This window comes from Chelonia mydas, chromosome 10 (genome assembly GCF_015237465.2).
Source record: "Chelonia mydas isolate rCheMyd1 chromosome 10, rCheMyd1.pri.v2, whole genome shotgun sequence".
Lineage (NCBI taxonomy): Eukaryota > Metazoa > Chordata > Testudines > Cheloniidae > Chelonia > Chelonia mydas.
This window is the reverse complement of record NC_051250.2, coordinates 31436166-31452780: the sequence shown is the minus strand read 5'-3', so window position 1 is coordinate 31452780 and position 16615 is coordinate 31436166. Positions and strand designations below refer to the sequence as shown.

The following is a 16615-nucleotide window of genomic DNA, read 5'->3' as shown; positions in this document are numbered from 1 at the left end:
TCATAGAAGATTAGGGTTGGAAGAGACCTCAGGAGGTCATCTAGTCCAACCCCCTACTCAAAGCAGGACCAACCCCAACTAAATCATCCCAGCCAGGGCTTTGTCCAGCCGGGCCTTAAAAACCTCTAAGGATGGAGATTCCACCAGCTCCCTAGGTAACCCATTCCAGTGCTTCACCACCTTCCTAGTGAAAAAGTGTTTCTCAATATCCAACCTAGACCTCCCCCACTGCAACTTGAGACCATTGCTCCTTGGTCTGTCATCTGCCACCACTGAGAACAGCCGAGCTCCATCCTCTTTGGAACCCTGCTTCAGGTAGTTGAAGGCTGCTATCAAATCCCCCCCCCACTCTTCTCTTCTTCAGACTAAACAAGCCCAGTTCCCTCAGCCTCTCCTTGTAAGTCATGTGCCCTAGCCTCCTTATCATTTTCGTTGCCCTCCGCTTGACTCTCCAATTTGTCCACATCCTTTCCGTAGTGGGGGGACCAAAACTGGATGCAATACTTCAGATGTGGTCTCATCAGTGCTGAATAGAGGGGAATAATCACTTCCCTCGATTTGCTGGCAATGCTCCTACTAATGCAGTCCAACATGCAGTTAGCCTTCTTGGCATCAAGGGCACACTGCTGACTCATATCCAGCTTCTCATCCACTATAATCCCCAGGTCCTTTTCTGCAGAACTGGTGCTTAGCCAGTCAGTCCCCAGCCTGTAGCAGTTCATGGGATTCTTCCATCCTAAGTACAGGACTCTGCACTTGTCCTTGTTGAACCTCATCAGATTTCTTTCGGCCCAAACCTCCATTTTGTCTAGATGACTCTGGACCCTATCCCTACCCTCCAGCATATCTACCTCTCCCTCCAGCTTAGTGTCATCTGTGAACTTGCTGAGGGTGCAACCTATCCCATCGTCTAGATCATTAATTAAGAAGTTGAACAAAACCAGCCCCAGGACCGACCCCTGGGGCACTCTGCTTGATACTGGCTGCCAACTAGACATCGAGCGGCTGTTCACTACCTGTTGAGCCCAACAATCTAGCCAGCTTTCTATTCACCTTATAGTCCATTCATCCAATCCATACTTTTTTAACTTGCTGGCAAGAATAGTGTGAGAGACCATATCAATAGCTTTGCTAAAGTCAAGATATATCACGTCCACCGCTTTTCCCATATCCACAGAGCCAGTTACCTCATCATAGAAGGCAATCAGGTTGATCAGGCATGACTTGCCCTTGGTGAATCCATGTTGACTTGTCCTGATCACCTTCCTCTCCTCCAAGTGCTTCAAAATGGTTTCCTTGAGGACCAGCTCCATGATTTTTCCAGGGACTGAAGTGAGGCTGACTGGTCTGTAGTTCCCCGGGTTCTCCTCCTTCCCTTTTTTAAAGATGGCAAATATAGTGCCCTTTTTCCAATCGTCTGGGACCTCCCCTGATTGCCACGAGTTCTCAAAGAAAATGACCAATGGCTCTGCAATCACATCAGCCAATTCCCTCAGCACTCTCGGATGCATTAGATCTGGACCCATGGACTTTTGCATGTCCAGCTTTTCTAAATTTTCTTAACCTGTTCTTTCACTACGGAGGGCTGCTCACCTCCTCCCCATACTGTGTTGCCCAGGACAACAGTGTGGGGGCTGACCCTGTCTGTGAAGACCGAGGCAAAAAAAAAAAAAAAGCATTGAATACTTCAGCCTTTTCCACATCATCTTCTCACTAGGTTGCCTCCCCCATTCGTTAAGGGTCCCACACTTTCCCTGACCTTTTTCTTGTTGCTAACATACCTGTAGAAACCAATGGCACTGAGGCTGGCAGGCAAGATGGAAGAACGACTTTGCATCCCCAGGAGTAACAATGTCCTGGAATAGGGACAGTCCCGAGAGGAGGGGTGAATGAGATCAGGGGAGAGCAAAAATGTCCTCCAGGAAGACTCAGATCTCAGACCACACTGGGGAGCAGGGACAGTCTACAGGTGGAGCTGTCAGACCCAAAGCTTCCCTGGTCACAGTGGAAGTCAGATCCATCTGGAGCCATGTTGTTTTAGTCACCACATTGGCCCTGGATGTGGCAGAGAGCACCACTCACTTTTTGTCCTTAGCCATAGGAACTGGTGTTGCAACTGGTGGATCTGTACCCTTGAGCACCACGTTCTCTTGCCAAGAAGATTTACTCAAGCCTAAGTCCTTAGCACCCATATGCTAGGCTCTCCCAACTTTGACAGGGTGGGGAGGGATCCTTCCTCTTTGGAGCAGTTTTCGACAAATATTGTTTGTCCTTTTGCCTATGAGTGCCTCTTACTCTCATGGGAAGGCTTCTCTTCAGGCTTAGAAGTCTTAGGCCTTGCTTACACAACTACAGTAAGTCGACCTAAGTTATGCTACTCCAGCTATGTGAATAATGTAGCTGGAGTTGAGGTAGCTTAGGTCGATTTATTGCAGTGTCTACACCACGCTGCGTTGGATGCTCTCCCGTCGACTTACCTTAATCTTACAGTTCCGGTGGAGTACCAGAGTCAAACGGAGAGCGCTCTGCGGTCAATTTAGCGGGTCTTCACTAGAACCACTAAATCAGTCGTTCTCAAACTGGGGGTCAGGACCCCTCAGGGAGTCACAAGGTTATTACATGGGGAGGTCATGAGCTCTCAGCCTCCACCGCAAACCCCGCTTTGCCTCCAGCATTTATAATGGTGTTATATATATTTAAAAGTGTTTTTAATTGATGGGGGGGGGGGGGTTCACACTCAGAGGCTTGCTATGTGAAAGGGGTTGCCAGTATAGAAGTTTGAGAACCACTGCACTAAATCAACCCCTGCTGCATCAATCGCAGCAGGGTGGATCCCTGGTAAGTGTAGACACGGCCTTAACCTCAGTTCCTGTTTGATGAGTCTGACGTACGGGGAGGGGAGTGTCCCTGGCTCTGATCAGACTAGAGTCTCATTTCCTTCTCTGTTAGGTGTTTCTTAAGTTCCCAACCGTCAGGAGTTCTGGGAGAAAGGAGCTGCAGATGCTGCCCTTGGCTGAAATGTTCGTCACTCACAGAAAAAGAGCTAGGGCACGAAACAGTTCTTGAACCTCGGAACCCTAGGCATAATCCCAGGCTTCCCTGGTGGAGAATAAATTCTCCAAGGTGCGTGTACGGTGGAAAAAGGAGACCAACTATCTAACTACACTTTACTAGAAAAAGTACTAAAACTATTTAGAATATATTTACAGAAACAACACCGTAGAAATGAGTTGAGAACACCGAAGATTTCTACTTGGACCATTCAGAAGGAACTGGAGAGGTGTTGGCCCACACCAGCTTTTATGCCCTCAGTTCGGTGCATGAAGAATGCTATGGCACATGTGTACCAATGGATACTGCTTGAAAAAAAAATTTCAGACTCCAACAGCTGGAGCACGTGCACCAGTGTGTAGAATACACACAGGGAGCCTCATTTGAAGAAGAAAACTCTATTTAGGAACAGTTAATGCAGGGACAAAAGTCATCTTAAAGGCATGGAAGTAAGAGAAAAGACTTCGGCATTCCTTTCTATCTTCATATGGGCTATAAATGCTGTTGAGAACACTCTTCAGCACTCCGTAAGGCTTTCACTTCCATCTCCAACAAAAACACTACATACCTCAGCTTCATCAAACCCACTAGGGTAAAACATTAACAGTACTCCCATATCCTTTTAGATCAATTACATCAACAGATCAGCAAATCTGGCTGCTCCATATTCCATGCAATGGGGACAGGAGCAGTGGAAGCACCCTAAAAGTGAGGGGCCCACAAGTACCCAAACCATTAGTTCCCCCAGAGTCCCTGCTCTGCCCCTTCTCCCTGCCCTTGTACCACCCTTCCCTGAGCCCCCACATGGCCCCTTCTCCCTGAGGCCCCACTCTTGCGCTGTCTCTTCCTCCCCCCTGCAAAAGACCCTGCCTCCCCCAGGTCACTCCTCTCCGCCCCCTCCCCTCCCTTGCTTGCCCTCAAAGCCAGTAAAAAGTGGGGGGGCCATTGCCCCTCCTCCCCATTCCGGCACTGGGGACAAGGCTCTGCCTGAACCCTGCTGAGGTCACTGTTATGGTTTTATGTTGGAGTGTAGAGAAGAGTGAGAATCCAATGAAATAATGGCAAAGCGGGTGATTTTTAAACTTTGTTCTTTCTGTATTGAGTTTTCATCAAACCACCACGAATGCTTCAAACAGCTCTTACACTTTATTCTAGGGTTTGGTTTTAGCCATTGCAATTAAATTTTTACAAAATAAAGATTTAAATCTTGTATTAAACTGAACTCTAATACAACCGGAATTATGGTGTAGCAGTAACACACAGATACAGTCCACCCAGGCTGAGAACACTGCTCCACCTGCTGGCATATATGTACATTTGTCACTATTTTGGAGCCCAGAATCTCAGATGTTAAATAGTTGGCTCTTCTATATAAACTGGGGCAAGCGACTTGAACTCCTAAATTGCTTCATCCCTAAAGCTTGCATTCTGTGCTACACAGACCAAATAAAGGCAGTGAGGATTAGGGTTATCAGATACAAAGGTATTTATTGATGCCCTGAATAAGTACATTTCATTGTACATCAGGAATCCAGTTCAAAGCATCTGAATCAGCTCCCAGTTCAAGACCCAAAGGGAATCATTTGCAGAGGCAGATGGCGTCACTTTGGTCAGTATAACAGGCGCATGACAGGAAGCTATGGGGTAAGTCCTTCCACTGACCAAAAGGGGCCATTTTCTTTCTAAATTCGGGCTTCACTTTGTGCCACTATTGCTAGAGAGTGATAGCAGCTGTGATCAGTCTGGATCAAACTCTTCAGCAGCATACCTTTCTCTGTCGCACGAATGACTCAGGAGGGCTACTGAAATCAACAGTCCTAGAAGGCCACGCACTCCACAAGCTGTGACAGGAAGCTGTTCCTAGCTAGGATTTCTTCACTTCTGCTGATTCAGAGAGTGACTGCTCCGTGAGCTGCTGGACCAGCTCTTCCACATATACTTTAAAAAGAGGAGTAGGGTCCTGAGAGAGAAAACGGGTTAATGAGAAACTGAACCTGAGCAGCAACAGGAAGAGGGAAGGGGTAAAGTGTGCAACAGCCATTGTACTAGTTAAACCATGAACAATCATGAATGGGTGTTTTAGTCCTTACCTTTTACACACACTGCCTCTCGCTACCTGTACTACAGCACCAAGACTCATCTCCATTCACTAACCTGCAGCTCACCCTTGGAAATACAGACATTCACATGGGATGTTTTCCCAAGCCCTTCTCCTCTCCCCCATGGAAGGATACGGCTTCACTCCTGAATGGTTTAGGAGGAAAAGGCATCATGGTGACTGTAACGCTGTGTTGAATCTGCGGGACACTTAAGGATATTCTGAATATCAATATTGTAAAATTGTAATGAGTTGCACCAGATATGCCATATAAGGTATCTGCAAAAATGTTATATTTTGCCAAATATGATAATCTTGTTTATATGTGTATGTCACCTTTGTATTATGGGTTATAGATATATGTATGTCTGTATTTCAAAACTTGTGCTATGCTTCTGGGTGACCCCCCCAGACAGTTTGGGCGTCAGTTCTGCCTAGCCTGCTTGATAGCCCATTAAGGACCATCAGCTAGATAACTGACCCATTGAGAGAAGGCAGATACACCTTATGACTCAGCAAGGCATGTAGGGGCATGCCTATGGACAGAACTCTGAGGCCTCCAAGCCATATGCTGGGCAGCTTTTTGTTTGAAAAAAAGGAAGCACAGACTGCCTGGGAAGAGACTATAAAAAGCAGCTTCATCTTCTCCCTTTTGTCTACAATCCTGCTTCATACCGCTGGAGGGACTTCGCTACAAACTGAAGCTCTGAACAAAGGACTGAATGACCCACCCAGCTGTGGATGTGTTCCAGAGGAACTTTCAAGCCAGCAAACTCACCAATACTGCTAAGGACCTGAAATACGGACTTTAAAGTCTTTGTATGTGTGTGATTGTTTTACCATTTAACATCTCTCTTGTTGTTCTTTCCTTTTTCTTTATAATAAACCTTTAGTTTTAGACACTAAATGATTGGCTCGCAGCGTGATATTTTGGGTAAGATCCAAACCTATACTGACCTGGTGACATGGCTGACCGTTTGGGGTCGGAAGAACATTTTTGTATTTGTGAGCAGAGTTTAAAATAACTTTTCACTGTACTGGACCTAGGTGCTGATTGGGAGCCAAGAAAACTGGCATGCATAAAGGAAGCGGTGTGATTTCTTTTTTTGCTTCTTGATAACCAGCGTGGGGGATCAGCAGCACAGTTTGTGACTGGTTGATGAGCTTAACTTCAATGTTACTCCCAAAACAGGTGGTTATCTGCTCTCCCTTTTGCAGCTTGCCCTGCCCTTGGCATTTCCAGTGAAGGCTGCCCCAGGCACCCCCAGATCACAGTGACCAATGCAAGTAAGTGTAAAGTAATGTACCCTGGGAAAAATCACCCAGTCTTTTCTCTCTCACAGATAACTCTGAACCTGCGAAATGCTCTGCCATAAGCACATATGGTAGAAAGTGATGCACAACATCTCATGGCGTTCTACTGAGCAGTTTGCTGTTGCCTCTGAATAGAACGTTTGTCACTATCACCTCGCTGAGAGTGAAATGGCCCTAAGAAGGGCAAGGAAAATAGGTAGAGGTCTGGGCAGGACTGAGACCAGACAGCAAGCTGGGAAGAGGCTGCACAAGTGGGGACGGGGCTGTGGTACTTAGAATCCCGAAGGGGGGATGGTGAAAACTGACCAGTCTGTCCATTCAGCTGTACATGTCAAGCAATTTCAGCCAGGTCAGTGCTGCAGGACAGCAGATGGTCATATACTGGAGGGGCTGGATCATTTTAGCAGCTGAGCAAAACAGGGCCCTGCTCTCATCTTGATGGCATGTGACTGTGTCTGGAAGTAAAGTTGTAACGTCGGAATACCACATCCGATCAATTCCAAAATTTCAGGGAACGTTCTACCCATGTATGGGCAGAACGCTATTGATTTTGGGGAAAATCAGAAAGGGGAAATGGGGTGCACAGACCCCCTCACATCTGCTTAGCACACCTAGCAGCTTTAACAAGCTCTGTAATTGTAGAGATTTAAAGACCAGCTGATGGCAGCCATTAATTTCCAGCAGAACACCCCGACCATCTCACCTCTGCCAAAGTCCCAAAGGAGTTTAACAGACTGGGAGATAAGGCACTCAGAGTGTCAAACAGGAGAAAAGAAATAGCAGCAGGGGGCCAGAGGAAGAGCGAAGGAGACTAAGAAGGAAAAAGGTACTTTGGAGTTGTAGGGGTGCGTGGTGAGGGAAAGCAGAGACCTGGAGCAGTGGTGCCCTGTTGTGCCCCCCCGCCCGACCAGTAATGGAATCTGTCCGTGCCCCCCCCCCCCCCCATTACTGCACAGTTGGCTCAGCAGAGGAGCTTGGGCTGAAGGCGGAGCTGGGGGCAGAACTAGGGATGGGGGAGGAGCTGGGGGTACAGGCACAGCTGGCCTGGGGGCAGAGGGACTGAGGGCAGAGCTATGGCTGGGGGCATTTGTCTTTGTTGAATTTCATTACACCATCGATAGCCCAGTTCTCCAATTTATCAAGATCCCCCTGAATTTTAGTTCTATCCTCCAAAATGTTGGCAACCTCATTTCCCCCTCAGCTGTGTCTCATCTGTTTAGGATGTCTCAAAAAGAAAGTAAGTTCACAGAAGAGCACAAGTACTGATCCATGCATTCCTATGATTCAATGATTCCTAAGTGTGGCAAGGTACCTTCTCAGTCTCACCAGCCTCAGCTGTTTTTAGCCTTGGTGTCATAACCATAGGGGTAGCCTAAACTCCTCCTTACCTGTAAGGGGTTAAGAAGCTCAAGTAACCTGGTTGACACCTGACCAAAGGAACCAATGGGAACAAAAGATACTTTCAAATCTGGGGCGGGGGAGAGGTTTTGTTTTGGGTTCTTTGTTTTCTGTGGCTGTTCGCTCTTGAGACTAAGAGGGACCGGACATCAATCCATGTTCTCCAAATCTTCCTGAACAAGTCTCTCATATTTCAAACTTGTAAGTAATAGCCAGGCAAGGTGTATTAGTTTACCTTTGTTTTTTCAAATTGTGAATTTTCCCTTTGCTAGAGGGAGGTTTATCTCTGTTTTGTTGTAACTTTGAAATTAAGGCTAGAGGGGGTTCCTCTGTGCTCTCTGAATTTTCTGCTACTCTGTAAAGTTAACTACCAACCTGAGTTTACAGAGGTGATTCTTTTACCTTTTTCTCTTTAAATAAAATCCTTCTTTTTAAGAACCTGACTGATTTTTCCATTGTTCCAAGACCCAGGGGTTTGGGTCTTTGATCATTTTGTAACCAATTGGTTAGGATATTATTCTCAAGCCTCCCCAGGAAAGGGGGTGTATAGGCTTGGCGGAATATTTTGGGGGAATGGGACTCCAAGTGGTCCTTTCCCTGACTGTTTGTTAAATCACTTGGTGGTGGCAGCGATCCCAGGGCAAGAAGGAAATCTGTGCCTTGGGGAAGTTTTAACCTATGCTGGTAAGAATAAGCTTAGGGGGTCTTTCATGAGGGTCCCCACATCTGTACCCCAGAGTTCAGAGTGGGGAAGGAAACCTGACACTTGGTGAGACGAGCTTGGGTAAAACAGTCCTTCTAGGATGCTGGGGCAATCCATTCCTTCTCTCAGCCAGTCTTTTGGGCTTGTTTTTCTTCCCTTATGGGAGGGAATGCAGCCTTCCCTCCTGGTGAGGCTAGCTGTCTTGCTGCTCCTAGCCTACAGGCAGCTTGACTCCTTCTCTCTATCTTCCCACCTCTTCTCCCAACAGGGGAGGGTTTAAAAAGGTCTCAGGTAACCCTTAGTTGGAATCAGCTGATCCTAATTGACCTCAGGTAACTCCCTCTCAGCTGATCCTAACTGATTCTCTGGTAACCCCTTCTCAGCTGATCCTGATTGACCAGTAGTTACCCCTCCTCAGCTGATAGGGAGGAGGGCCTTTTAACCTTCTGGGACTGTTTTCTACTCCCAGCCATCTGTCCTGAGTTTATCACATAAGCCTTTTGATAACTGCCCTTGACCTCCACTGTCTACCCTTCCATGCTCTGTCCCTTCTTCCTCTCTGCTACTACAGGATACCCCCATTCCTGGAATTGGTGGCCTGGAATCCCATCCTCCATGAAGCTCAGGAATGACTAGCCACACCATGTTGTGGGTTTATGTGACCGCTGAGGTTGCAAACAGGTGGGAGGAGGGGAGTACTGGGAGTGAGTGTGGGGCACAGACTCTGCAGGCTGCTGGGAAGCTTGGAAGCTCCTCTCTCTTCTGATGCAATGTGGCTGCCTGTGGGATCCCCCAGCCCCTACCTCATAGTACTAAGAAGCTCCAGATGAGTATTTCTGAAAAGCAAGTGAAACTGAGGAGTTGATAGGGCTGCAGGGGGAGAGCTGGAGCCTGCAGTCATATCTACATATCCTAAGCAGCATGGATGTGACTGAGAAGGGGCACAGAGGAATGATTCCTTCTGAAAAGAAAGAAGCCAGCAGACCCAAAGCATTTCCATTATAGGGTATGGGGTGTGTGTGTTGTAACTGACCCTTAAACACCCCCAAAGAAATCATTCCAACATTAAACATCCCCTGTTTAAAACATGTCCACATTAGCTGTGCTGATTAACGTGGTGCTTCAGAGGTGCCCAACTCAGAGCACAGCATCAATGAGAGCACTGCATGGACTCTTTGTAAAGCAACTGGATACACAGCCAGTGGGTGCTGCCCAAGTGAGAGTCAGGACATTGTGTTCCCATATAACTCAGAACTCACCTTTTTCTCTAGAAGTCGCTGCTTTTCCACAGCTTCTTCCAAACTCAGCCCAACCCACTCAGCCTCCTCTTCTGGGATCACAAATTCCTGTGTGACAAGAGGAAAAGGTTAATGGTACAATCTTTACTGGGGAAGCTAGTGACTAGCTCCAGTAGGACTGTGGGACTGTCTCAGGCAACTGGAAGGAGCTAATTGGAACAGAATCATGGTAAAAAGAATTGAGCATTTTACATGTGCACTTTCCATTTCTGGTGACCAACAAAGAAGTTTATCCCCTGCAGCTTAGTGCTTTTCCATTTAGCAAACATAGGTATGTTTCTTATTGGACATAACCTGTCAGGCTCTGTCTTAGGTCAGCATAGTGAACGACAGAATAGCTGTGGGAACTGGGTATTACGTTAACACTGGCTCTGTGCTGACTTACTTCAGCAGGTGCATCTCCAATGCATGAGTTGCATTAAATGTTACCAGTATCCCACACACACATATATAGGGCTTCACTGCAGCAGCAGCTCAGATGGCCCCTCTGTCAACATAGTGGTGATGTTAGATACCCAGTGATCATTTCAAGGTCTTTCTGGCTAACACCGAAAACGTGAGCCTTTCCCCTTCTGACCAATCAAAGGTGCACTCAGCAAACAGCCCATGTAAAATGACAACTGGCCAAATAATAGAATTAGAAAAAAAAATTGACTCTACCCTCCTGAGAATAGAATCTTGAAGTATTCATCACCCCACTGCCTAGGAAACATGACCAGTTAGGAGGGACACACAAGCTTCATTGTACAGATCTGATGATAAACAACAGATGAATTACCCACCTGATACTTGTTATAGATAGCCTCTCTCTTTGCTGGATCATTTGGATGCAGGCTAGGGTCCTTCCGAGCTAGCCGTAGCAGCATTGTTCGTTTCAAATCCATCCCTAGCTTGGAACACAGATCAACCTTTGGAGTCTGAAGGAATAAAGTCTGATGATTGATTGATGTTGATGGATGGATGGATTCAAAAGACTGTAAATTACTTTTCTGCAACATCAGTGAAACAGTCAGTCCTTCTTCCCCCACCTACTGGTGGCTACTCCTCAGTACTGCCCACTATTTTACAGGCAGCTTTGTAGTAACAGCCAGAAAAGAAATTTAAACTAGGCACTAAGAAAATGCTTCAAACAGCTGCACAACTAGCTGGTGGAATAATCTGCCCATGGAGGTTGCTGAAGCTCTCACTAGAAAGACTTGAGGACAGACCTAAGGCTGTTTCCACTTAAGGCTGGAAATAACCTCTTGCATCTACACTGAACTCAACTCACTCTGAGGTGTGGTCAGAGTGAGGCCCCTGAGTCAGAGAGGTCTAGAATACAGTCACAGCCGCCCTAAAATTTAATGCCAAAATCAAGATGGAGCATTGCAGGCTGGGACCTTTAGGGCTGCACTGCCATATTAAGGTTAGGGTGCTTGCAACCAGCTCCACTTACATGATTTGGGTGCAGCACTGTGGTGACTGCCAAGTTGCTGATGTGGATCTCACTGAGAAAAGTTCAAGGGCCTACCCTCCCACATAACTCAGCAAAGCAGAAACACATGCGCCTTGCCTTGAGGATGTAGAAATCCAATCCATAGGCTGCGTCGATCAGGTCCAGGGTTCTCATGGTGACTGTAATGGTCAGTTTCTTGTCAAGGATCTCACTATACAACTCTCGCTCAAAAAGCTGCGGCTTCCAAGTCTTCTTCAGTCTGTTTGAGAGCTAATAGGGACAAACAAGATTCCCAAAGAATAAATCATCCCTCTGTTAATGGCCACATTACTCAGAAGAGACTATACAATGGCACCCATAAACATTGGCTATGTTTGGACATGGCAGTACAGAGCCTATGTTTTGTCACAGAGTCCCTAAGGCAGGAATGGACAAACAGGCCTCAACCACAGATATAATATGTGGAGACCTCAGAACCCAGCATTCAATCTGGGCAGCCAGGCTACACTGCATGCTGGAAAGTACTTCTCACAGCCACTGCAATCTACTCCATTTTATGCAAACTAAGCTCCTGGCAAGCTGCCGTGATCCACAACTGAGTTAAGCTGGGGTGCCCCCCTACCCAATGACTTCCGCCTGCTCCCCCACATCACCTTCTGCTTGCCGGTTAGCGTTTGTCAGGTTTCATTCGCACTCAGGTTTGCCCTGATCCAAGGCTGGAGACATTACAATGCCGTTCCAAGACCCAAGAACCCACCATCCTAGGACACATCAAGGGATTACTAGGAACGAAACAAACTCTTACAAAAAGCACAGATGTGGCTTGTTTGGCATCCCAACACCTCCAAAGACTAGCCCTGAGGCAGGAAGCCTAATCACACCATAGGAAAGTAGACACACTGTTGCTGTCTGTCGAAGCCTTGGTTTCACACACCTAGGTTACACAAACACAGTGCTAATTATTGTCGGCTCTGCTGTGCAACGGATTTATTCCTGTCTCAAGAACTTGCTCTAGATTCTCAAAAGGTATTTAGGTACTCAACTACCACCAGATTTCAATGGGAGATGGGCACCTGATATCCTGGAGGATCTGGCCCTCAGAGCCTTTCAGGAACTACAGAATAAAGTCCTGCTGGGTACAGAAATTAAATCTAGGTACGATTTGCTGAAAATGGAATGAAGGGTTTACTGGAGAAGTCTGTGGGTATTGGGTCTCAGTAATTCCAGAGCAAGTTTGCTCAGCTGATAAGTAAAATGATATTTGTTCTACCTGCCACCCCTGCACACTAACCCTGGGATCTGATAGTTAAGCTGGGCTCTTTCTGCTTTGCACATCACCAACACTAAAACCTAACACTGGAATTCAGTCGACAATTCTGAATACGCTGCAAAACAGGTGGGCAGCAAACACCACCAATTTGGTCGACATAGTATACTTTCTCTACACGCACACACGCGCCCCGGTACATCACTTGAAAGCTTATTATGTCTACTTTAAGATGAGGTCTGATGTGAAGCTGTGAATTGATGCCATTACCATAGAAACAGTGATAATGTCACCATCAGCACATTAAAATGACCACTTTGAAATATTTGCATTTGTTTCTGTTAGTTGCATTAATTCAAGACATAAAATTGGATTTTTGTTGTTGCAATGCTTTGAAGTTACAACCTAGAGCAGTGATTCTCAACCTGTGGTGCACGCGCCTCTGGGGGTCCGCAGATTATGTCTAAGACTTCCAAAGGGGTCCTCACCTCCATCTGAAATTTTTTTTAGGGGTCCACAAATGAAAAAAGGTTAAGAACCACTGTTCTACAAAGTCTAACAGATTTGTACAGGTATCATTGAAATGTAATAGCACTGCTGACATTTCTAGTCAACATCATTACTGTTGGGAGCAAAGGCATACGTAGGCCTGACAGAAGCCTACTGTGGATTTTAAGAGTCTATTCTCATGTTTGACAGGATAAGCAGAACTGTGTATGTATAAGAAATTGCAGAGCAATCATTCATCTCTCTCAAATCTCTCCATTTGTTCTTCCTCAACATCTGCTATCTGCAGCAGAGACTTTTGTACATCTGATGTGACATGCAGTTCAGCAGATATGTTGATAGTGTTCTTCTGGGTGCAATGGAGGATCAAATGTGTTTTGTCTTATTGTTGCTGACATGGTTGTTAAGAGTTGTAACATGCTCTTCTTCAGTGCAGGAGCAAGGACTTGTTTGTGGACTTTGTCTTCACTACTTCTTGTTAGGCCACTTCTTTCTCCCATGGCCTTTGGATATTCGTAATATGAAGCTGTCATCTCTAACACTAATACTGACCTGTGAATAAGTGTCACTGAATTAAAACAATAGTTTCTAGAGTATTTCAATGGGTAGTTGCATAGGCAAGTACAAATTAAAATCTAGCAGGCAGACTAGATGCTACATTGTATGTATAAAAGCTCACAAATGGAGAAGCATATTAGGAATTACCCACTACGAAGCACAAGCTATGGGTATGTAATCTACTGCTAGTGGTGTGCAATCTTCAGTGTGAGACTGATCAGATCAGCAAATTGCAACTGAAAATATAGAAAATTATTATAATCATGTGATATACTTTGACAAATCAAACATGTGATATCAAAATATTTCATGTTAGTATATGTTTATATTCGCCATTTTTGCCACATGCTAAACAGCATCATTTCTCGGGGGGAAAATTGCCCATGCAAAAATCTTTTAATACGTTGTCATTTGCTAGCTTTGACCAATAAGCATGACATTAAGGTACTGAAATTAATTTAAACAGAAAAACCATGGTCAGTTATGTTGCACTGTTTCTGGAACTCTGAAAAAAGTTACACTCATTTTGGGTACCACTGTTTCACCTTACCTACACGCCTACAGCCCCATTTGACAGCGCCACATCATACCTCACCTTAAACACACACAAAATAAGTTTTCAAATACATAATGTGAGTGTGAGGGTGGATACATTAAACTTAAAAATAGCGCCCTTTTTGGAGAACTGCCACACATTTAAACAAGAGTAGGCACCAGTTCTCTTCCAGAGCTGTACTGGCACTGCAGAACCAACAGGAGTAGGAACTTGTTTGGGTCTGTGAAGTCAACAGATAAGACTAAATATGCACAGGTAGCAGGTTCTGTGAAGTAATAAAGTATCATTTTCACAGACCATAAACACATACAGTACTTTAAACATCACCCTTAATGAAACAACTTAGACTAGTACCTGGTCTCATATTATAAACTAGTGAAGGGTGCCAAGCTGAAAATAACATTTTTAGACTGAACAAGTTTAACTTTATTCCTGATTAAAGTTAAGAGGCTGGTGCTCAAGGTCTCTTATCTATGTTCAACACAGTCAAATGCCAGAGGTACAGGCCTGCAAGTTGTAGGACAGTCTATGGGTTTGAAAATACGGTTTTACATAAAGCACATCTTGAATAAATACATTGAAGGCAAGAACTCTCTATGTAAACAGGAGACAAGATCCATGGCCTTACAAAAGGAGAAATAAAGTGGCTTACATTAAGTTCTTTAGTTACCAAGGTCATTACTTAGGCAGCTAGAAATACACCTCCAAACTTCATGGCCAGAATTGACCTTGGCATGCCCCTCCCAAACTCTGCTTCCAATCATAAAATTATCTGCAGAACACCAGGTAAAAAGCAATGACTTTCAGGATGCATGGGCCCCTTTCTAAACCACTTGGGGCTAAATTTATCATTCCTCACACTGCCTGACTTTAGCTATGACTTTGCGTCCTAGCAAACTCTTCTCCTCTTAATGTCTTGTAGCTTTTCAGCCTTGGCAACATTAAGGATGCAGCAACCCCTATTGCACATGTGGTTGGGTCTTGGTTACACAGCTTATTACAACACTGCATAAACAGGAATTATTTCTCAAGATTAACAAATGAAAGTATAGTAGACTACAGTTCGCATGATGCTCTCATCGGAGCAGGTGGAAGAAAGAGGGACAATAAACCCCAACTTGGAAGCCTGGATACTATTGGTGAAGAAAAGAGAATAAGAGTTACAGTAACTGCCACCCAAAATCCCTGCTACTGAAGAGTGTGTGGGTTGGGGGGGAGAGGGGTGTGATTTCTTCCTCCCTTCTGATTTTCGTGCTAGAGAGTGTAGTGGTGGCAGCCACTCAGTGCATACTTGCTTCCTGTTCCTAGCATTGGCCCAGTTCGCTCAGCAGACAAATGAAGCCGCGTTATAGGTGAGACAGCATTATATCGAACTTGCTTTGCCCCCCCCCCCCGTTCCTTGTTCCCTGACCGCCCCCTCCAGAGACCCCCCGTCCCTAATCACCCCCAGGACCCCACGCCCTGTCCCCTGACCGCTCCGACCCCTATCCACACCCCCACTCCCCCTGACAGGCAATCACCGGCAGTGGCGGGAAGCGGAGCAACGCGGCCCCAGCCTGCGGGGGAGATCCAACCCCGCGGCCCTGGCCCGGCACCCTTAACACGCTGCTCAGAGCAGCGTGTTGGAGCGTTCCCGCCTTGCAGGCGAGCCCAAGTTATGCCGGGTCGCGTCAGGTCGGCGTAGAGGTGTAGTGATTTTGTTTTCCCTTTCAGATGCGGCTCAGCTGCACTCCAAACTCACTCACTTTGTCATTGCCAGCATACCGAAAGCCGGAAATCCAGCCTTCTCCTCCCCAGAGCCCTTGCTGAGACTCGGGGGGGTAGTAGACGGGGATAGGAACATCCTGCACGCGTTGCCGTTGGCCTGTTTTGGGATTTAATTTATATTTCACCCCAAGGGGCTTCCAGTGAACGGGGGTGGGCTGGGTACTGTCCTGCAGGGACTTGAGATAATGGGCGGGCAGCCGGGCGTAGATGCCCTGCTTCAGCTTCAGCGCGTCCCAGATCCGCGGCGGGTACTTGTGCAGCGGCATCAGGCAGCGGTCGCTGTGAACAGACAACAGGGCGGATCAGTTCGGCCGCCGCAGAGCGCAGACAGCCGCGAGACCAGCCACCCGCTGCGGCGCGCAGTCACCCTTGGGGGCCTGGCAGCCCAGGGCCGGAGAGCCCTCCTCTTGCCACCGGAAACAGAACCCGCGAGCCGGCGGCCCTGTCCGCGAGGCTCGCCCCCCATTGGCTGCCGCTGGTGTCGTTCGCAAGCCCCGCCCCCCTCCTCTCGGGGCAGTGGAAAGAGCGCGGCCGGGGAAGAGCCGAGGAGCGGACCAAAGCGCGTCTGCACCAGCGCGCAGCCCGCCCCCGCCTGGCGGAGCTAGGGGCGGGGCCTGGCCTGGGCGAGCCCAACTCCAGCTGAGGGGTGCGGGGCTGAGGTCT

The 16615-nt window shown here is 46.9% G+C and overlaps 1 protein-coding gene across 1 annotated transcript; it reads right to left on the bottom strand.

The window, feature by feature from the left end:
* Window positions 1–4178: 4178 nt before the first annotated feature.
* On the bottom strand, window positions 4179–16477 carry MRPL28 (mitochondrial ribosomal protein L28). The gene is made up of 5 exons (XM_007066521.4): window positions 15931–16477; window positions 11415–11567; window positions 10645–10779; window positions 9824–9910; window positions 4179–5011 (listed from the first exon to the last, which is right to left on the bottom strand). Exons 1-5 carry the CDS (start codon window positions 16216–16218, stop codon window positions 4916–4918), a joined length of 759 nt encoding a protein of 252 aa, XP_007066583.1. The 5' UTR covers window positions 16219–16477; the 3' UTR covers window positions 4179–4915.
* Window positions 16478–16615: the final 138 nt, after the last annotated feature.